Source organism: Brachyhypopomus gauderio, unplaced genomic scaffold, assembly GCF_052324685.1.
Source record: "Brachyhypopomus gauderio isolate BG-103 unplaced genomic scaffold, BGAUD_0.2 sc52, whole genome shotgun sequence".
NCBI classification, from domain to species: domain Eukaryota; kingdom Metazoa; phylum Chordata; class Actinopteri; order Gymnotiformes; family Hypopomidae; genus Brachyhypopomus; species Brachyhypopomus gauderio.
The window spans coordinates 410,001-434,239 of NW_027506877.1; the positions used below are offsets into that span (position 1 = coordinate 410,001).

At 49.1% G+C, this 24,239-nt stretch overlaps 1 protein-coding gene across 1 annotated transcript in view; it reads right to left on the minus strand.

The window, feature by feature from the left end:
* Nucleotides 1-20,838, minus strand: part of LOC143488620 (actin-binding protein WASF3) — a 30,690-nt gene extending 9,852 nt beyond the window's left edge. The window contains 3 exon segments of the mRNA XM_076987441.1: nucleotides 5,255-5,389; nucleotides 5,664-5,805; nucleotides 20,592-20,838. Of these exon segments, the coding sequence (XP_076843556.1) occupies nucleotides 5,255-5,389; nucleotides 5,664-5,796 (268 nt within the window). The 5' untranslated portion in view covers nucleotides 5,797-5,805; nucleotides 20,592-20,838.
* Between the last annotated feature and the right edge of the window lie 3,401 nt (nucleotides 20,839-24,239).

The following is a 24,239-nucleotide window of genomic DNA, read 5'->3' on the forward strand; positions in this document are numbered from 1 at the left end:
ATTAAGGCACCTCCACCCACATTATAAATGGAGCAGGATGGAGTTTCCTACACGGGAGGCAGAACTCTAGCTTGTGATGAACATAAATGTACATTCTGGTCTTTCCTACCAGAGGACAGAACAGTCAGAGATCACACTACGCAGGGTCTCCACATACAAGAGCATGGAGCGCTCATTCTCTGTGCATGTCAAAAGTGGCCAAGGTGCCAAGAATCTGCTGAGCCGAGTCTCCATGGCTGGACCGGGACTGGTGTAGTGCACAGACGAGCTCCAGTTCTACTGGTAAACACGGGCTCCTTTAAACAGATCCAGATATACCCACGGCAGCCATGGAGCAGAAGTGTTAGTGAGCCAGTATGAAATCCAACAGACTGGTGTGCACCAATGGTGCCCATCTCACCATGCAGTGCCAGTAGATGTTGAAAAATATTTTTTTAAAGGCTAAATGAAGCTGTACGGAGAGATATGTCCTACTTGTCATACGTCATGCTTGCGATAAGTCCTAAATCTAATTCAATCTGGACACGGGACCATCCACAACAGGCAGCTTTAACACTTCAAAGAGATGCTGTCTGCAGTCCTGAAGTTCCACCACCTGAAGCAGGACCCTGCTGGATCAGCCGCTTTGGTGGTGGAGGACCACTGGTGAACCAGGAAGAGCTCAGGCGTCCATGACGCTTCTCTGATGCCGGGACCAGGTTTGCCAAAATTTGTTCCTGTGGGAGATTTGAGAAATGTCTGGAAACTTGTTTGGTCTGGAAACTTTCAAACTGGTAACGGATCACAAGTCCTTAGAACCTCTGATGAATAACAAAAAAAAACTTTATTTAATGCTCCAAAGCTTTGCCAGCAACTTCTAATGCAGCTAATGAGATTCAAACCAGCTGCTAAGCATGCACTAGTCTCACACTGCCAGACTCTCTGGGGAAGATCTGCTGTTTTCTCCACTTTACACAGCCAAAAACCACGAGCATTGTGGGAGTGTTGAACACACAGCTAAACAGCCCTTTGTTTGTGAGGTATTTCACTTGTAACTGACAGAAGGGCACAAAAAAACTATCAATATTGTTTGACCTGACTGACACAGCTACCTGTCCAAAAGAATAGGCCATGCTTGAAATTCTAGTGTGGATAGCCCAATCAGAATGCAATCAGCAGAATCCTGACAGCGTGGCCAGGTTAATACTCTATAGATATCAGACTCTTCGTGTGTGTGTGTGTGTGTGTGTGTGTGTGTGTGTGTGTGTGTGTGTGTGTGTGTGTGTGTGTGTGTGTGTGTGTGTGTGTGTGTGTGGAGGGGCGTAATGTCTGTGGCTGATACCGAGTAGGGCATCGGGCAGGACCGTATTCATGACAGCCATGTCTTGCAGCACTCTCTGGAAGAGAACTCAGAGACACACTCCAGTGTAACGTGCTTCTCTGCCATCATCACTGGACGTAAGCCTGCAAAACCAGTAATAAAGCTGAAGGCCATTAGGACCACAGCATCTGACAGCAGACGCATCCTGAAGAGCCGGTACACACGGCTGATGTGTCAAGTCATCCTGAACTTGTTTCCTGTTCAAAATGGACTGTTGGACTAAATGGAGAGATTACGTAAATACATCAGTTGGCCTGGAATTTCACTGACTATAAAAACACTGAAGAGTTTAGTCAGTTCTGTTGAGAAATAAGAGCCACTCACTGCAACACAACGCAGTTCCCAGACCCTGGGAGAGACTAGCTGGTGATTTGTGCGAGTACATAAAATAATACCTGCTTTGCTGTCACCAATTACTTTTCAAGGTTTCTAGAGATAATCCACCTCCTACCCACCCCTGTCTCATAAGTCATGGCTCAATGAAAGGCCTCTTTTTTTCGGTTTTGGAGCCCGTTTGAGGTTTCAGACGAGCATCCCCAGTGTGTGAGTGCAGAAATTGAGCAGTTTGCAAAACAACTGAATTTTCAGCACATCAGTCCACATAAAGCTCAGGTGAGGCAGCTGAGAAGAAAGGTTTGGATGGCAACAGAAACCCTAAAGGGGAAAGATCACCTAAAACCAACAGATCCAGTACTGGCACTGCTGGGTTCAGGAGCTACGCCCTGTTCCTCCACTGGCGTGAGTGCAGCGGATGCTGCTAGTTCCTGAGCTCCTGACCCCCACCACCTCCACCCACCAAGCTGCCCGGGCCCCCGACCTTACGGCCAAAGAGACGTGCGGACAGATGTTCGCTCGGTCTGGACGGCTGAGTAGACACCCTGAAGCTCTGAACGTGGTGCGCACGTAAACTCTTAAGAAAAGGAAAAAAATAACAGATTGTCCATTTGTTCATTGACGTCTGATATTGAATCTTTAGTGTTGCCAAGGGGTCGAACAGATAATTAGTTCTGCTGATAAGATGCTGATATTGAAAGTCTGTGTTATAGGAAAGAACATACATTAAAATGGGCTTCAGATGTCAGGTAATGTGAATCATATAAAAGCGTAAAAGTATACGGCCCCTTAAGAATGCTCAGTGCACACACACACACACACACACACACACACACACACGCACACACGCACACACACGCACACACACACACACGCACACACACACACACGCGCGCACACACACACACACACACACACACACACACACACACACACACACACACACACACACACACACACACACACACACAGTTGTAGTGTTGTATGTCGATGCTTTAGAAGAGTCCTGACATTAAAAGCCTTTTTAATCTGAAATCAACTTAGAATCCATGACACCGAATTACCTTACAGACTGTTCAGGCTTAAAATGCACAAGACACAAGATGAATAGGCCACTCTACTGCAGACGAATGTGACGGCGATTTCTCCACTGAAGGCCGCAGGGAGCCGAGCGTTTAAGACGACGTCCGGGCGGGTCTGCAGGCCTCTGGTGTCCTGCCCCTCCACCTACTCCACCTGCTCCACCTACTCTACCTACTCCACCTACTCCACCTGCTCCACCTACTCCACCTACTCCACCTGCTCTACCTGCTCCACCTGCTCCACCTACTCCACCTGCTCCACCTACTCTACCTGCTCCACCTACTCTACCTACTCTACCTACTCCACCTGCTCCACCTGCTCCACCTGCTCCACCTACTCCACCTACTCCACCTGCTCCACCTACTCTACCTACTCCACCTGCTCTACCTGTTCCACCTGCTCCACCTGCTCTACCTACTCCACCTGCTCTACCTGCTCCACCTGCTCCACCTACTCCACCTGCTCCACCTACTCCACCTGCTCCACCTGCTCCACCTACTCCACCTGCTCCACCTACTCCACCTGCTCCACCTACTCCACCTACTCCACCTACTCCACCTGCTCCACCTACTCCACCTGCTCCACCTACTCTACCTACTCCACCTGCTCCACCTGCTCCACCTACTCCACCTACTCCACCTGCTCCACCTACTCCACCTGCTCCACCCCCCTCGCACGCGCCGCAGTGCACTGAACTCAGGCATCTCTGCTGCAGCCCACTGAACGGCGTCAGAAGCGTCACGTGCGATAGTCTGTCACCGGCAATGGCTTCAACTTTGAATAACCTCACTTCTAAATATACACACACAATATGTTTCTGTAATGCAGGTGATTCTGCTGTAAAATAGGCTGTATCTTTTTTGGGCTTTATACTCCAGTCAGAAAGCTAAACATGTGAGTGTTGGAAATGTGCAAACACCGTGAGGGACCCCTGGCCAGCACACACCTGACGGGCATAAATGAACAACCACAGTAACACGGTGGGAGCTGCTGCTGCTTCTTAGACAAACCCAGATGTAACCAGATGTAACCCCCAAACATCACACACACACACAGTGGTTCGATTCACACACCAAACAAACACACACACACAGACATATGTGCGCTCACATGTGTACACACACACACACACACACACACACTCACACACACACACACACACACACACACACACTCACACACTCACACTCACACACACACACACACACACCACACACACACACACACACACACACTGGTTTTCTTTGTTCCCCTCTCTGCTTTGCTCTCCTACCACTCAGCCTCCCGTAGCAGCCCACATGGGTCATTATCAGGGCAGTTAGTCTGCGTCTCTCCCACACACACACCCACACACACACACACACACACACACACACACTCACACAGTTACACATACACAAAAAGGGTTCTCCTTGTGCCTTATCAGTGGAGACATTAAGCGTGTAGGAGGGTGCGTGTCTCTCTTACACAGGAGACGCCTCATACATGGAAGTCCACGGTTAAATGGACCCAGCAGTCGTCCTCCCATGTGACAGAGAGTGATGGATGAAAAGGGGCAGTTGGTGTGTAAAACCCTTTAGTATAACACCTACATACCTACCATGCACTATCCTCACCTACAGTCTTCACACAAGAGAGCTTTAACTCTCACATGTACCCGACACCTACACAGTCTTCACATGTCAGAGCTGTTTGCCTCTTACACTTGTGTTCACTTGTGTTCAGGAAGAACTGCCCCAGGCTCTCGGCCCCTCAGAATCTGGATCACCACTGCAGGCTGCATGCACTCATCGGTGCTGAGGGCGCAGGGCGTAGGGCAGGGGTAATCAATTAAATCTTTCCGCGGTCCATTTTTGGCAGATAGCTCAGACCTTAGGTCCGGGTCCGCGGTGGCGAACGAAAGTTGTTGAGCGGGGTGGGGGGGGGTGGGGGGGGGGGGTGGTGAACGTAACACTCAAATGGGTGGTGAACATAACACTCGTCTGAAAATAAATTCTCCGGTTTAAAATATAGTCTCCCGTTAAAAATCTTTTGGCATTTGGAATGTGGTTGGGTCCGGACAGGACGGCGTTCGGGTCCGGATCCGGACCGCGGTCCGCCATTTGGTGATACCTGGCGTAGGGCATAGGGCGTAGGGCGCAGCCCGAGGCCCTTCACCCACACTGAAACAGGGTGGCATCCCAAACGAAGGCGTAAAACACCACAGAGGGACACGAGTGAGAGTGAAGAACAGAGTGAGAAGGGACGTGAGAAGGGACGTTATTTCTGTGGTGACAGATATTCTCTCTCCTCCCTCTTAAAAAAGAAAAAAAAAAGGAAAGTAAAAAGCTAGGTCACCTTACTACGGTCTCACAGGAGAGCGTAATGGAGGACAGTACTCAAAGGAGAACTCTCACAGCCATATAAGACGAGATTTAAGGGGGGAACTGAAGCAGCCAGGGGCCCTGGTGGTGGGGGGGGGGGGGGGGGGGGTCTCACCCTCCTCCACGGTGGAGTCCAGCTGCGTGACTTTGATGGACAGCACGTCCACACGTTCCTGTAGGTGGCTCATACGCAGGTAGAAGCTGTTGGCTTCTTTGAACAGCTCTCCGAAGATATCTTCAGCATGGCGACCTGCGGGGGTGTCAGGCGCGATCAGAGAACAGCAACACATACATACATACATACATACATACATACATACATACATACATATATATATATATATAATATAAATAATAAAGACCATAAAATCGAATTGAAATACATAAACATTCGTTCTAAAGGAATAAAGTGCATGAAGTGACAGACAGCAGACAGGAGAACAGCACTGCAGTAGTGTCAACAGCGCCCCCCAGTGGAAGGCCAGATGACTGCAGGTTTGATCCTGGCTGGATGGTGGACTTACTGAGGCTGCCAAGCTGTTTGATGATGGCCGCCAGCGTGCTGTTGGTGACACATTCCAGCTCACTGTTCACCCCGTCAGGCAGAGACGCCCTGCAGAGGTGTCTGGGTTCTATGGTCCTCTTCACCAGAGGCATGGTGCACTACTGCAGGGAGGAGAGAGGAGCGAGTGAGGAGGAGAGAGGAGGAGAGAGGGAGAGAGAGATGCAGAGTCAGTGAGCTCCCACAGACAGGGCAGTAGAGTCAGTGAGCCCCCACAGACAGGGCAGTAGAGTCAGTGAGCCCCCACAGACAGGGCAGTAGAGTCAGTGAGCCCCCACAAACAGGGCAGTAGAGTCAGTGAGCCCCCACAGACAGGGCAGTAGAGTCAGTGAGCCCCCACAAACAGGGCAGTAGAGTCAGTTAGCCCCCACAGACAGGGCAGTAGAGTCAGTGCTGTAGACGGGCGGAGGGACTACGTGAGTCTCCCACACAGCCCCTCTCCACACCTCCAGATGAGGGATAATGGTGACATAAACACCATCACATTAACACTCCACTCCACCACTCTCAGCAAGGCACTTCACTGATGAGCTCTGTGTGTGTGTGTGTGTGTGTGTGTGTGTGTGTGTGTGTGTGTATGAGCACATGTAATTACCCCTGGGTCCAATTCACATTTCAAGCTGTTTCACACTATGGCAGACAACACAAAGCAATGATCTAATGAGCCACTGGCTGTAACCACACATACACGAGACATCACACACACACACACACACACACACACACACACACACACACACACACACACACACACACACACACACACACACACACAACACTTCCAGTTACTTACTGTTGCAGAACAATTCTGGACAAACCAGTCCATGTGACAAACATGAACAGTGCGACTCAAGGAGTACAACAGGGAGTACAGTAGGGAGTACAGCAGGGAGTACAGCAGGGAGTACAGTAGGGAGTACAGCAGAGAGTACAGTAGAGAGTACAGCAGAGAGTACAGCAGAGAGTACAGCAGGGAGTACAGTAGGGAGTACAGCAGAGAGTACAGCAGAGAGTACAGTAGAGAGTACAGTAGAGTACAGCAGGGACTACAGTAGGGAGTACAGCAGGGAGTACAGCAGAGAGTACAGTAGAGAGTACAGCAGGGAGTACAGTAGAGAGTACAACAGGGAGTACAGCAGAGAGTACAGTAGGGAGTACAGTAGGGAGTACAGCAGGGAGTACAACAGGGAGTACAGCAGGGAGTACAGCAGGGAGTACAGTAGAGAGTACAGTAGAGAGTACAGTAGAGAGTACAGCAGGGAGTACAACAGGGAGTACAACAGGGAGTACAGTAGGGAGTACAGTAGAGAGTACAGCAGGGAGTACAGCAGAGAGTACAGTAGAGAGTACAGCAGGGAGTACAGCAGAGAGTACAGTAGGGAGTACAGTAGAGAGTACAGCAGGGAGTACAACAGGGAGTACAGTAGGGAGTACAGTAGGGAGTACAGTAGAGAGTACAGCAGGGAGTACAACAGGGAGTACAGTAGGGAGTACAGCAGAGAGTACAGCAGGGAGTACAACAGGGAGTACAGTAGAGAGTACAGTAGGGAGTACAGCAGGGAGTACAGCAGAGAGTACAGTAGAGAGTACAGCAGAGAGTACAGCAGAGAGTACAGTAGAGAGTACAGCAGGGAGTACAGTAGGGAGTACAGCAGAGAGTACAGTAGAGAGTACAGTAGAGAGTACAGCAGGGACTACAGTAGGGAGTACAGCAGGGAGTACAGCAGAGAGTACAGTAGAGAGTACAGTAGAGAGTACAGCAGGGAGTACAGTAGAGAGTACAGCAGGGAGTACAGCAGAGAGTACAGTAGGGAGTACAGCAGGGAGTACAACAGGGAGTACAGTAGGGAGTACAGCAGAGAGTACAGCAGAGAGTACAGTAGAGAGTACAGCAGGGAGTACAGCAGGGAGTACAGCAGAGAGTACAGTAGGGAGTACAGTAGAGAGTAAAGTAGAGAGTACAGCAGGGAGTACAACAGGGAGTACAGTAGGGAGTACAGTAGAGAGTACAGCAGGGAGTACAGCAGAGAGTACAGTAGAGAGTACAGCAGGGAGTACAGCAGAGAGTACAGTAGGGAGTACAGTAGAGAGTACAGCAGAGAGTACAACAGGGAGTACAGTAGGGAGTACAGTAGAGAGTACAGTAGAGAGTACAGCAGGGAGTACAGTAGGGAGTACAGCAGGGAGTACAACAGGGAGTACAGTAGGGAGTACAGCAGGGAGTACAACAGGGAGTACAGTAGGGAGTCCAGCAGAGAGTACAGCAGGGAGTACAGTAGGGAGTACAGCAGGGAGTACAGCAGAGAGTACCGTAGAGAGTACAGTAGAGAGTACAGCAGGGAGTACAACAGGGAGTACAGTAGGGAGTACAGTAGAGAGTACAGCAGGGAGTACAACAGGGAGTACAGTAGGGAGTACAGCAGGGACTACAGCAGGGAGTACAGCAGGGAGTACAGCAGAGAGTACAGCAGAGAGTACATGTCTGCAGTAATGACTCACCAACGTCCTGCTGTTTGTGGGCTAAAAAACGACTGACATTTACAAACGCATCCCCATGAGCACAAGAGCGTGAGTCACGTGAGCACAAGAGCGTGAGTCACGTGAGCACAAGCGCGTGAGTCACGTGAGCACAGGAGCATGAGTCACGTGAGCACAAGCGCGTGAGTCACGTGAGCACAAGAGCGTGACATATGTGTCCGTCTTGGCCTGGCAGAAGTGTTTGTGGGTTTGGGAGTCTATGACAATAGCAAAAATCCTACGGCATATGCCAGGAGGACCGTGTGTTTCCTGCCCCCTTCCACGGCCCTCCTGCCCCCTACCACGACCCTCCTGCCCCCTTCCACGACCCTCCTGCCCCCTTCCACGACCCTCCTGCCCCCTTCCACGCCCCTCCTGCCCCCTACCACGACCCTCCTGCCCCCTTCCACGACCCTCCTGCCCCCTACCACGCCCCTCCTGCCCCCTTCCACGACCCTCATGCCCCCTTCCACGACCCTCATGCCCCCTACCACGACCCTCCTGCCCCCTTCCACGACCCTCCTGCCCCCTACCACGACCCTCCTGCCCCCTTCCACGACCCTCCTGCCCCCTTCCAAGACCCTCCTGCCCCCTTCCACGACCCTCCTGCCCCCTTCCACGACCCTCCTGCCCCCTTCCACGACCCTCCTGCCCCCTTCCACTACCCTCATGCCCCCTTCCACGACCCTCCTGCCCCCTTCCACGACCCTCCTGCCCCCTACCACGACCCTCCTGCCCCCTTCCACGACCCTCCTGCCCCCTACCACGGCCCTCCTGCCCCCTTCCACGACCCTCCTGCCCCCTTCCACGACCCTCCTGCCCCCTACCACGACCCTCCTGCCCCCTTCCACGGCCCTCCTGCCCCCTACCACGGCCCTCCTGCCCCCTACCACGACCCTCCTGCCCCCTTCCACGGCCCTCCTGCCCCCTACCACGACCCTCCTGCCCCCTTCCACGGCCCTCCTGCCGCCTCCCACGACCATCCTGCCCCCTCCAGAACATCCAGTCGCTGTGTTGGAGATGACAGAACCACATTCATTAGAAACACACACTCGACTTCTAAGGCAGCCATAAAAGTAGGGCAGAGATTTTATTCAATACTGCTAACCTGCTAAAGGGTTAAGCCCAAGGAGCACTGGGATTACACTGGGATTACACTGGGGTTGACAGTAGGGATTACATCTCCAAACTGGTTCACCAGCTGTCACATAGCTGAGGTCCACTTCAGGTCATGACCCATCGTCTGCTAAAGTATTCATGATCCACCAATCACTGGGCTCGCAAATCATCACTCACAGTTGTGTGCACAGACATACACGCAGATGCACTTGCGTGAGCATATGCACACACACACACGTGCATGGTAGCTGCACACGGACCGTACTGCCTAGTTTTAATTATATTTGCTGATTTTGGTTTTGCATTCACATTTGATAGATTCTGAATATCACCACACATTTTACAGAAAACCTGGTAGGGAGATTTAAGTTCAGAAGCAGCACAAGTGTGTCTGCACACACACACACACACACACACACACACACACACACACACACACACACACACGCACACACACACACACACACACACACACACACCTGTCAAAATAATAGACAGAGGCCAGACAGATCACTCCACCTCACCACAAACCCCAAACTGTTACTCAAGTGACTCACATATGACACACACACACACACACACACACACACACACACACACACACACACACACACACACACACACACACACACACACACACTCCTGAAATACAATATTTATGTTCCATTTCTCTCTCTCCTACTTGGTTCCTTCTATTTCCATCTCTCTCCATTTTACTCTATTGTACCATAAATAAAGGAGCAAGGCTGAGTAAGCGAGTGCCTATCCAAAGCCAGATCAGTGTGATCAGTGATCAGTATGATCCTGATTCCCTGGAGCACTTTGGCTGGACTGAAAGCCCAGATCAGAGCTCTGGAGAGTGTATGTAATAGAAAGACTTAATGGAGAAACAGGGAGAGAAGAGAGAGGTGAACAACATTGTCTTAAAGTCAGATATATACCAAAGAGCCTGAGTGTGTGTGTATGTGTGTATATATATATGAAATGTGAAATGAAATGTGCCATATTTTGTCAATTGTGATTTTTTACACCCCAATCGAAATTTGTCCTCCGCTTTTAACCCATCTGTGCAGTCAGAACACACACACACACTAGTGATTACTAGGGGGCTGTGGATCACACGTGCCCAGAGCGGTGGGCAGCCCTAGCCCGGCGCCCGGGGAGCAGTTGGGGTTAGGTGCCTTGCTCAAGGGCACCTCAGTCATGGCCTGTCTGGGAATCGAACCCACGACCCTCCGGTCACAAGACCAGTCCCCTAACCGCCAGGCCATGACTGCCCCCCAATATATATATATACAGTATAGCCTATGTGTGTGTGTGTGTGTGTGTGTGTGTATATATATACAGTATAGCCTATGTGTGTGTGTGTGTGTGTGTGTGTGTGTGTGTGTGTGTGTGTGTGTGTGTGTGTGTGTGTGTGTGTGTGTGTATACAGTATAGCCTGTGTGTGTGTGTGTGTGTGTGTGTGTGTGTGTGTGTGTGTGTGTGTGTGTGTGTGTGTGTGTGTGTGTGTGTGTGTGTGTGTGTGTATTATATCCAGTTCATTTTAATAGAAAGCCAAGCCGCTGCCACAACACTCTGGAGCAGGCAGGAGATCTTCCAGGTCTGCATGGGTCCCCTGGGCGGAGAACCTGTGGCCTCACACTGGACCAGCACCGCAGCTCCTCCATAAAACTGAACAGAACCCTGTGAGCTTTAGTACATTATGGATGTGTAATGATTCAGAGTTTCACGTTTTGCGTACCAGACCAGGAGATCTTGGTGTAGTGTGTGTGGCAGAAAGGGCAGAATGATGTGTGATCTGAAAACATTTGGTCACCAACCATGATCTCCATCACTGCTGGAGTTATGGGTTTCCAGAACACTGCTGTTTACGATGGCTGAGTTAGGCACAACTGCCGTTTCCGGTTGTGTGTATATACACTGTCAGCAACGTTACAGCTGACAGGCTCATGTCATACGCTGAAATATTTCCACACTGAACACAGGCAGTGTGATTAATTATGGAAACTCACATTTACGATCGAGACACATCAGTCTCAGCCAGCTGTGTGAGGAGAGGATACTGACAAACTCTCCGCCCTCTCTACACCTATTTACTACACAGCTACACCCAACAGAGCCCTTAACCCATCAGCACAGCTCCACCCAACAGACCCCTCCCCATCAGCACAGCTCCACCCAACAGACCCCTCCCCATCAGCACAGCTCCACCCAACAGACCCCTCCCCATCAGCACAGCTCCGCCCAACAGACCCCTCCCCATCAGCACAGCTCCACCCAACAGACCCCTCCCTATCAGCACAGCTCCGCCCAACAGACCCCTCCCCATCAGCACAGCTCCACCCAACAGAGCCCTTAACCCATCAGCACAGCTCCACCCAACAGACCCCTCCCCATCAGCACAGCTCCACCCAACAGACCCCTCCCCATCAGCACAGCTCCACCCAACAGACCCCTCCCCATCAGCACAGCTCCACCCAACAGACCCCTCCCCATCAGCACAGCTCCGCCCAACAGACCCCTCCCCATCAGCACAGCTCCACCCAACAGACCCCTCCCCATCAGCACAGCTCCGCCCAACAGACCCCTCCCCATCAGCACAGCTCCGCCCAACAGACCCCTCCCCATCAGCACAGCTCCACCCAACAGAGCCCTTAACCCATCAGCACAGCTCCACCCAACAGAGCCCTTAACCCATCAGCACAGCTCCACCCAACAGACCCCCTCCCCATCAGCACAGCTCCGCCCAACAGACCCCTCCCTATCAGCACAGCTCCGCCCAACAGACCCTTCCCCATCAGCACAGCTCCACCCAACAGAGCCCTTAACCCATCAGCACAGCTCCACCCAACAGACCCCCTCCCCATCAGCACAGCTCCACCCAACAGACCCTTCCCCATCAGCACAGCTCCACCCAACAGAGCCCTTAACCCATCAGCACAGCTCCACCCAACAGACCCTTCCCCATCAGCACAGCTCCAGCTGCTGTGTTGGCTGCCTTTTAACTGTGCGGTAGTGCCCAGTGCTCCGGGAGAGCTGACGTATGTGTTAGGACTGGACTGTGTGACGTCTGTGTTAGGACTGGACTGTGTGACGTCTGTGTTAGGGCTGGAATGTGTGACGTCTGTGTTAGGGCTGGACTGTGTGACGTCTGTGTTAGGACTGGACTGTGTGATGTCTGTGTTTGGACTGGACTGTGTAACGTCCGTGTTAGGACTGGACTGTGTGACGTCTGTGTTAGGACTGGACTGTGTGACGTCTGTGTTAGGACTGGACTGCCTGGCCAAACACACTAACACCACGCTGGACTGAGGCAGAGACCCAACGCAACAGTGAACCGTCCTCAGCGAGAGGGTTGTCGCCATGGAAACACCACCAGGGAAACCCACTCGGCAAAAGCGACGGATGAAAGTGGGATAAGGAGATTGACAGAGAGAGAGAGAGAGAGAGAGAGAGAGAGAGAGAGAGAGAGAGAGAGAGAGAGAGAGAGAGAGAGAGAGAGAGAGAGAGAGAGAGAGAGACCTACATGCAAACGCACTACACATTTTAATCATGCACTGCGACAATCTGTGTGTCCACCTACACACATGCACACGTGCACACGGATGCACACATGCACAGACTCACACACACACACACACACACACACACACACACACACACACACACACACACACACACACACACACACACACGCACTACACTCCACAAACCACTAGTGAGACTTACAGGCAAAGCCTTAACTAATGTGACAGAGTCTTCTCTAAACCCTCAGTGCACTAGTGGGAGAGAGCTCACTAGTGCACTAGTGGGAGAGAGTTCAGTGTACTAGTGGGAAAGAGCTCCCTAGTGCAATAGTGGGAGAGAGCTCAGTGCACTAGTGGGAGAGAGCTCAGTGCACTAGTGGGAGAGAGTTCACTAGTGCACTAGTGGGAGAGAGTTCAGTGCACTAGTGGGAGAGAGTTCAGTTTGGATTGGTATGCGTCCTCATTCACAGTCAGGACCGGTTTGTCTGCAGTTACGTCATTTGGCTCTAAGGCACATGAACAGTAGGTGTAATCCAGCTTACGTACGGACAATCTGACTAGGAGTTGGAAGAATTCGGAGTGATGACAGGACAGTGTTTGGATGGCACAGTGTGTGTGTGTGTGTGTGTATAACCAACCCCACTAACCTGAATTTCCCAATAAACCTGAATTTTTCAATAAAGTTTGTCATTATTATCATTATCATTAACCTGACCTCAGTCCCCAGTGTTCATTAGCACACACATTATCTGATTACAACAGAGGTTAGCAAGGACATTAACACAGTGTGTGTGTGTGTGTGTGTGTGTGTGTGTGTGTGTGTGTGTGTGTGTGTGTGTGTGTGTGTGTGTGTGTGTGTGTGTGTGTGTGTGTGTGTGTGTGTGTGCGTGCGTGCGTGCGTGCTATGTGAGTGTTATTGATTGTGTCTACCAAACATTTTTGGGGACCATTCATTGCTGGGGAAACAGCATGTCACGTATCAAACCCCCAAACAACCAGGAGAAGAATGAGTGTCTGGGTGAATGTGTGTAGAACTCATCTCTCCATATGTCTGTAGCTCTTCTGAGCCCAATGTCTAAGAAGAAATTACAGGATACTGTAAATTCGTACTGAGAACCATATAGAAGCCTATTCACACACACACACACACACACACACACACACACACACACACACACACACACACACACACACAAAGTCTCGAGTTATAACATATGATTGATTTTATATAACCTACTTAGAGTATCTATATGCACCTAGTCTGTGCTTATGTCATGCGCTTACTTTAAGCAGCATGGTTTATTAATGGTTTATGACACATTAATAAATCTCACTCTCTCCATCTGACGCCCACCCCCACCCAGACCATTTTAGGGGAAGCGGAGGTTGAATGTCTACTGTGTAAATGTAAGAGCTGGAGGATTTTTTCGTATGGCTGGCGCAGGGAGTCTGGGTGGTGGGAATGCAGACAGCAGCGCTCCACATAGCCCTACACCACCATACACCGCCCTACACCACCCAACACCCCCCTACACCACCCTACACCGCCCTACACCCCCCTACACCACCCTAAACCGCCATACACCCCCCTACACCCCCTACACCACCCTACACCGCCATACACCCCCCTACACCGCCCTACACCCCTACACCGCCCTACACCACCCTACACCAGAGTCCTGCACGGGTCCGTTTTTTGAGACCCGTACCCACCCGTACCCGCAGAGTACGCACCCGTACCCACCCGCGAACCCGTGGCTATTTCAAAGTTAAATCCGTACCCGCCCGGACCCGTTAATATTCTACCCGTTACCCACCCGTGCCCGTGAAAAATCACACAAATCGAAAGTATTCCTATAGAGCACTTTCTTTTTCAATGCGCCTCTGAAAAAACGTCAGTACAACACAAAATAAAATCTACGGTTGCTGTGCTAAGGTTGCTAAAAGTAGCAACTGGTAAAACGCAAGAAAAAAATGTATGTAGCCAACCAGTGCCATAACACAATACAAAACGAGAGGGAACAAATGCCAGTATAATAACTAAATAAAATCACATATGTTCACAGTGGTAGTAGTTGCCTATCTGCTGTGGCGGGAGCAGCACGCTAAGTTCACTCTCGTCGTTTTTCCTTGTTCTAACACGGCCATCCATTTAGCTTTGTAACCACCAAGCAAGCTACAATAAATGCCCGGTACTGCGTTATAACCAGACTCTGCTCATGTTTCCGCTGGAAAAGAACCGAAGTTTGGGTATTACCCCAGAACGGGTGAAGAGTAAAGTTCAGCCCGCTCTGGCTAACGGAGCTCCGGTATAAGATCCCCCTGAGCTTCGCCACCACCATCGGGAGGCGCTAATCAGGCAAAAGGTAACACTATGTTCATTACGTAGCAAATAAAAGCCTACTAAAAATGACCACTTATTCACGAGCTACCCGTGCTACCCACCCGTATTTTAACTTACCCGCCCGCATACCCACCCGTAAAATTTCGGTATGTGTAAAACCCACCCGTTTCAGCATCTATTTGCCCGTACCCGCGGGTACCCGACCCGGTGCAGGACTCTACCCTACACCCCCCTACACCCCCTACACCACCCTAGACCCCCATACACCACACTACACAGCCCTACACCCCCATACACCGCCCTACACAGCCCTACACCACCCTACACCCCCCTACACCGCCCTACACCCCCCTACACCGCCCTACACCACCCTACACCACCGTACACCCCCCTACACCGCCTTACACTGCCCTACACCCCCCTACACCGCCCTACACCGCCCTACACCCCCCTACACCGCCATACACCGCCATACACCACCCTACACCACCCTACACAGCCCTACACAGCCCTACACCGCCGCACACCACCCTACACCGCCCGTGTTCCACAGCCCTGACGGAGGCCCTTTGATGTTTGGAGCAGGGCTCTGCACACACTGCCAAAATGAGCAGCTGCTGCCAAAAATGGGAAGGGAAACATGGGTGCGTTATCCAGCCCCTAATCCAGCCCCTAATCCAGCCCCTAATCCAGCCCCTAATCCAGCCCCTAATCCAGCCCCTAATCCAGCACACACACAACTGCTCCGGATCCGAAGAACACAAATTGAGACTGAGTGAAACATGTTGCCATGGTTTCTCTTCATGTCTTCCAATTTTATTTATTTATTTATTTTTGCCTTGATCAAAACCAGGAGAGTAATCACTGAGAGTGAGTGAGAGAGAGAGAGAGAGAGAGAGAGAGAGAGAGAGAGAGAGAGAGAGAGAGAGAGAGAGAGAGAAAGAATGAAGCAGAGCATGAAAGAGGGAAGGAAGGATAGATGGAGGCAGACAAACAGATGAAGACAGAGACCATCTATACAGCATGTAAGAGAGAGACAGGGTGAGACAGAGAGAGACAGGGTGAGACAGAGAGAGAGACAGGGTGACAGAGAGAGACAGGGTGAGACAGAGAGAGACAGGGTGAGACAGAGAAAGACAGGGTGAGACAGAGACCTACTTATTAGGCTGTACTGAGCGAGCAGATGTGAAAGGGAGAGATTATGAAACCATGTCAATGAAAACATGGAGTAGAAGACACAACCCCACAAGAAACATGAATCCTCTCTAAAACACTCACACACTCAGACACACACACACACACACACATGCACACGCACACACACACATGCAGAAAGACCACAAGAGTGTACCCGCAGTCCTCAGAATGTACGAATGTGCAGAATTTTTTTTCCCAAGGACAAAGTTAGTACAGACCAAAGACTCTCTGCATTGTTCTAATTCCATGTTGTCCATTGGAGTCCATTAGAGCTCTGAAAGCTTCAACAAATGCTCTTGGAGGTCAGACGTGTCCTCTGAGGTCGGCCTCTGATAAACCCTGGAAGATTCCTGCACTGATCAATGTCTGCAGCTGAAGGACCTCTCAGGGTATCAGCATCTTTTAACTTTGGTTCAGGAACTGCCTCTCCTGTTGGTGTCAGTCACTCAAACTCACTCTCTCTCTCTCTCTCTCTCTCACTCTCTCTCTCTTTCTCTCTCTCTCTCTCTCTCTTCTTCTCTCTCTCTCACTCTCTCTCTCTCTTTCTCTCTCTCTCTCTCTCTCAGCTTAATCATAGATGTCAGACAAGTTCTGGAACATTTGTTTGTATTGTTAAAATATTTTGTCTCTATTAATGTTCTTCCAGCTGTAAATAATTTGCCCCCCCCCCCCCCCCCCATGCACCATTGTCACTCCATCAAACACAATTAAATGTGGTGCCAACAGCACATTTGTGGCAAATGAAGTGAGGGCGTGCTTGCTGGTGAGGCTCCCCCACTGGGCATGCTCCTGTCTGGGTCAGGGGCTAACGCAGAGTGGGTCAGGCTCTGGAACTCTGCACAAACGCCTGCATGGATGAATGAATGATTTTAGAGCAGCCCACAGTTTCTCACACAGTGGGATATATGAGCTCTAAGCTGTCGCTTTGAAAGAATAAGAAAAAGCTAACCATCTAATCATTAATCATAGATGAAGGATCAATCTCTTTGGCATTGGACCTAGCATCCACTGCTTGACGGGATTTAGGGTGCAGGACGCTCAAATCTGAACAGGAGGGGCCCTCTAGAGCACCGATGTCCCTGAACAAACAGGCCCCAAGCGAAACGCACCCTTAACACGGCCGTGCCCGAGAGACGTCCATGACGCTGGACCCCAAGGAGGAGATCAGCGTGGGGACATCACAGAGGAAAATGAGGACATGGCAGAGGACACCGAGGGACACGTGATAAAGGGTGAAAAGCAGGGAGGGGTGTCTTCAGAAAGACCACACCACAGCTCAAATCACAGCAGGAACCCACACCAGATCTGGGGCAGCGTCTAGACTGGGGATTGGATGCTCGAATAAGAAGTAAGAATACAATTTTCTTCCTCACAGGACAGTATTTGTGGTGTTAGACACACTTATCAGGCCAAATGCATCGGTGCTGGTGAATGAGAATGATTTAAGATGTAACATATGTGGTTGAAAGCAGAGACATCCAGTGTTTAACAGCTGGGGCAGCTGTCATGAGTGGGTGCGCATCGGTGGTAGAGAGGCCTAAAGACGTCCACCCTGTGGAGTCCTGCAGGACACAATGCAGACAGCAACCTCACAGGAGTCCTGCAGGACACACTGCAGACAGCAACCTCACAGGAGTCCTGCAGGACACACTGCAGACAGCAACCTCACAGGAGTCCTGCAGGACACACTGCAGACAGCAACCTCACAGGAGTCCTGCAGGACACACTGCAGACAGCAACCTCACAGGAGTCCTGCAGGACACACTGCAGACAGCTCCACACAGGTGTCCTGCAGGACACACTGCAGACAGCTCCACACAGAGGGCTGCCTTCACTCGACCTCATGCAGCAACGAGACAACGACTTCCGACCCCCTGACCTCTCGACCTTTCTGCCTCCATCAACTCCACCCAGACATGTGTGGAATCATAAAACATGCTGAACCGAGAATAATGACACGGCACAAGAGTAAATCGATGGACAACGTCAATAATCACGACAAAAACGCCTATATGACTACTAACGGACGATTAGACTTGCCCTCACTGGAGCTTGGTATTGATCAGGCTCTGGGGCCAGAACTGCCATGTCAGCACAACAGACTGAAATGAGTTACCTGCCCGTGTATGCATGCGAGTGCACCATCACCATCATTTGGGGGAGGACGGTCTTAATTTAATGTGCATCATTACAGTCACAATCTGTTCATTTGTTTTGTTCTGTCTCTAGAGCTGTACGTGAAGAACTACAAGTCTCATCTCCCCAGGTCTCTGTAATCACTCTGGTTTGTTAACTCTCATGGCACGGGGACATTTGCAGGTCCATTACGTGATGTTCAGGTGCGTGGTGTGATGGGGCCATTAATGTAACACACTGTCCTGTTGGTGCCCTGCATATGTTTTGTCATATCATGCCTCTCTGTGACATCATGACCTCTTGCAGATCGGTTTCGTTTGTCATATCATGCCTCTCTGTGACATCACGCCTCTGGGTCTCTGCTTTGTCATATCTTGGATCTGAGCTTTGTTGTGTCATATGATGCTTTTGTTTCTGTTTTCAAAAGCCAAGCTTTCAGTCTGATTTTTGGACTGCTCACAATAGGCCTTGAAACTAAAAAAAAAAAAAATTGCTTCCCAATTGCACTGAAAGAAGCAGACAAAGGCAGTTTCACTCATGCACATACAAAACGAGGCGGAAGTGCACCCATGTAAAGGGCAGGGGAGGCCCCAGCTCTACACCACAGACGTTGCTCGAACATCAACAGTGGATGCTTCAGACGTGGGAGGGTTGGGACACCAACTCACTGCAGAGGGGAGAGCTGTGACCTACTTACTGACTGACCCCTGTGATCATGGGTCTCAGTATCATGGGTCTGAGGAGGGAAAGAGCAGCTTTTATATTATGCCCATTATACATAGCTGTACCAACACACTGCGCTCAGGAATGGGGCCTACAACAGGTCACAGGTTCTGAGACACACGCTATGAAAGTTCCCTTAAAACCAATAGCAATTCTTCATTCAACAAGGCCTATGGCGTAAACAACACGCTACAGAATAGTTCTTCTGTACCAGTGTCATAAGGTGTGCTGCAACTTTTTTTTTTTAATGAGAGATTGCCTGCAAGGCACAAAACAGAAGTCCTGAAGAACAAGCCACCATTGTCCTTGGTTAGAGTCGCCTCAGTAGCAACCACACTGAAACGCAAGTAACAGTGGAAAATATCTCAAATTAATTAATTATGTGATTGTGAAAATGTTACAAGGTAAAAGTTCATCTACATTTCAGACTGCTGGGAAAAAAACGAGGATACGGACATTTAAAAACAAGAAGACATATTATATACGTCATTTTTAGTTAACTAAAGGTGACAGATGTCAAAAACTAAGAACTGTCAACCCACCACAGGACAGTGTGCTGATCAGACAGTTCCTCTTGTTCGTCCCCGCTTTGTTTGGACTCATTGTTGTGGGACAATGAAGGGGGAAGTGTGTGTGCCACTCCAGTAGGGCACGTTAGAGAGACACGCCACCCAAACTGCAAGGCTGTACGGGCATGACTTTTAAAAAGTACCGATTCAACATATTCGACGCTCGTAACTTCAATAAAAGATACTCCCCCTTTATTAATACCATTTGGTACTTATGATGCTGTGTTTGTTTATCTTGCCTTTATTCCAGGGCTTATGTGCACGTTAACTACACCTTTAGTTTGTCCTGGAGTTCCATAGGCTATTTTGAAGGTAAAAGACATATATAATACACACCCCACGACATGGACGCTCCTGCCAAACATACATGAAATGCAGCGTCCTGCAAATCGTTAACAGCGTAACTACCTGCAGTAAACTGCTTAATGAAACATCCGCAAACAGATTCATCGAAACAATATTCGTTGGAGGGAGCAGAAACAAGCTGCCCCCCCCCCGGTCAGAGGACACGGAGCGGTGTGTGTGTGTGTGACAAAGATGACTTCAGTATCTACGCGCCACAATGTGTCGCTATTGACAACGTTTCCCTCATCAGCGTCTCACACACAAATACAGATTGGTGTATTTCGCCATGCACAAGGATCGCCCCGCATCAGCGCATCGGTCCTGCGGTGTATGAGGTCAGCGTTGGCTGGTCCGCTCTGATGGTCCACTAAAGATGCACAACCCGTTTATTAAACGCACATTTGATTTACCTGTCTGCGGCGAGCGTGGATGGTGTACTTGGTTTTCAGTACGCCCTTCTCTTCGTCGGCCTTATTTCGTTTATTTGCGTATTTTACATTGCCTTCCGAGGTCCGCGGCCGAGTGGTGTTCGCATTAGCCGATGAGAATGAGAGTGAGCAGGACTGGCCTGAGGTTTGTAAATCTGATCTGATGCTGCTTTGCGTGCGTGTTTCCCTGGCAGCGTCGGCTCTCGCAACGCCGTGCTCTGCGCACGCGCCGAAGTCCCAGACCACCACCCAGCGATAAATGGGGCGATGCGCACAAGAGCAGACGCACCAGTACACACACGGGGCACTTTACCTTTCACAAACGGTCCATCTCATTTGTGTTACTAGACTACTGCACAGGTTATGATTTAGAAATAAATGTTACAAACAAAAACTCTTGATCTTGGAGGATGGGTTCCCTTTTGAGTCTTGGTCCTCCCGAGGTTTCTTCCTATTTCCCACCATCTAGGGAGTTTTTCCTCGCCACTGTCGCCTTTGGCTTGCTCATTAGGGATCTGGACCCATAGTATTGTTAACCTTGTAAATCCTGTAAAGCGCTTTGTGACAACATGTGTTGTGAAAAGCGCTATACAAATATATTTGATTCGATCTTCACGATTTAATTCTAGATCGGTAGGTGGCAGCCTACTTCCACCGTTTAAAACTCTAGGCCGAAAAGAAAAACCAGGGCTTTAAACCGGTGTTGTGCCGAATTCTGCATCCTCGTTGCAGAATCATACATTTCAGTCAACAACGACGGAAATCGCTGTTTTACATAGTAGAACTAAATATTACAGCTACAATGGGATGTATTTATGGTTGACAACTTGCCGGGGAATGCGTCCAACCTTAAAAATAACACACCGGCGTAGCCAAATTTATCAAGCGAAGTGCAGCAACCCGCTGTCATTTCAGCCCGTTCCCATGTGCGAGTCAGAGAGCTCTGTAATCCCAGCGTTAGTCAACGTCAAGGAACACGCTGTATAAAACTGAGAACTTGTGTTTGGGTACAGACCCCATGTCGGCTGTGCAGGCTGTCTAAATCCAGCACGTCGTTTACTTACATACAACACCTTCCAGTTCCTGAATGTGAAATTCTTCAACGTTTATCACCGTGCAGTTATTGTATAAATTGCAACCAAAAGGTACATTTATTGTGTAAATGCCGGTATGCTGTGTGGTCAGATGTTAATTTGCATTTTAAATATAGCACAACTATAATGTGGCTCTTACAATATACAAAGCGATGCAGTACTGCATATTGAACATCGTGTACTAACCACTTTAATTGATTTTTGGTTAAAAATCAAACTACACTTAAACGCCACCTCCCTCGTTAAAGTCCTTTAACGTTTAAAAAATGTGCGAATGTAAAAAAAACGGGCAATAGCCTAGACGATGGAACAGAATAAGTTTATTTTACCAACACAAAATAAAAAAAACTCTTAATCTATAACTCGCTAATTAAAGTATAACTAATTAAGGCATAACTTAGGCCATCAGAAACATACCCAGCATCAAGAAGTTCTAATTAGGTTACCTAAGAAAAAAATGTCTGGAGAAATTTCGAAATTAACACGGGAACCTAGCTACAGTTACACATATTGTGTTAGCTAGCCAAGTTAAATTAAAGTTCTTAAATTAAAATTCAATTAATACGGTCAGAGGTGGGCATTCCAGGTTCAGAAAGTAAAAGTCCTCCCCAGGATTTTATTCAAGCTTGCTGGATTTTCTAATTAGTGGCAGGTGAATTAGTGGAATCAACGCAATCCAGGAAGCGTGAGCAAAATCCTGGTGAGGACTTTTATTTTCTGAACCTGGAATCTCCACCTGTGCATACGACAGCTGGTTAGCTGAGCATACTTCGACGGTTACTGGATGCTTGCTTGGTCCATCTTGGTTCGATTAGCTCGTTAGTTATATAGACAGTGAATATTCATTGTAAAATACTGTAATTCGTCATGGAATATACCTTTATCTTGCTGTTTTCCGTTATTTTCCCTATTGTGGATGTGCCTTTCTTGCGACACTACTTTGCTGTGTGTTCGCAGGCGTGAGGACTGAACTCTATCATTCTTCTATCATGAACGTTAATTGTTGAGCGGGGTTGGGGGGGGTTGGTTGTATACGTTGTATATCGCGATCGATCGCCAGTGGAGGGCGACATAGATATGGATCGGAGGTAAATAAACTAGATTTTTTTTCTCGCCGTGTGAAATCGGAGGTGTGGCGTGTGAGCGTGTGAAGACGGTCAAATGCGTGTGTCACACGCTCAATGCGTGAGACTTGAGAGCCCTGTACCAGGGTAAGATGACACCAGCTAACACTAGCTAGGTAACTAACTAACTAACTAACTATTATTTAACATATAACTAGTTCCATTAGTCATCCTACGGAGTGGTAAAACAGTCTATATTATTATGATATATATTATAATATTACGAATGATACTGACAGCTTTAGTTAACTATCAACCTAGGTTAGCAAGCCAAGTAACGTCAGCTATTGATTGTTTGGTTTACATCAGTATCAGTCAAGTTCTTGACACACACCAAGTTATTCCTCACTATGGGAATGTGAGACTAAGTGTTATTGTTTATTCAGTGTCCAATATAGTCAACAGCAAAGTGATAGTCAGAGCTAGATGCTACCGATCTTAGCACAAATGCTCAAATCTTCCACAACCTCCGACTCTGGTGGACGAACGTCTACTCCCAGCCGAGAGCTTGATCTTTCAAATGCGGACAGCCTTTGAGCGGGAACATGGAAACTGTTCCACTGAAACCAGCTGGGAACAGCACCAACTTTTAGTAGCGAGCTTCCTACTATGTAGTCTGCAGCAGTGAAATGCTGGCTACACACAAAGGTACTTCCCCTCCGTATCACAAAGTTTTCCCCTTCATCTCTCCTAATTGCACAAACCCATTTTCTTTTCTGCTCGTCGTCAGCCGGAAAACCATGGAAACTGAGATACGGCTGTTTTTGCTTCGAGATCGAGCACCCTGTTACACTACAAAAGCTCTTGTTATTGGACTCTGCCATTGTTTAATGTTTAACGGAAGTAACTTTACCCTGCGACGAGAGCTTCCGGAAGAAAAAATGCAGAAGTGTGAAAAGGGCCTATAGTATTAGTTAGCCTGCGCTTTAACATAATATTGCGATTTTGTATCTAATTGCATAATATAAATAAGAAACATGGCCTCTGATGGCCATGAGAGGGAGAAGGTTACTTAAGTTACTTAGCCTTCTGAATCTGAAACTACTTAGCTCTGTAGAACATTTAGTAGGAGTTTCTGCCTCCAGTGCTACAGAAGACTTCCCTTAAGTGTTTAGTTCCAACTCTAATCTAGCACATTTCATCCACTGAAACTAAAATAAAAAGCTTTTTAGTTCACTGGGAACTAAAATTCGTTTCCTCAAAGCACCGCATCATTAAGATAATCTAAATTTGAGTGTTCGGTATAAAATTTGCTCTACCATTTAAAGATAATTTCTTTTACAATGCTTTTGGGAAATGCAGCCTGGAGCAATAAGTGTCCAGAACTGCAGATGGTTAGCCCTTCAGAACAGACTCACAAAGACAACCCACTGCAAACAAGAGATCTGGGACCTGCAGTTGGGCCCTAGTCC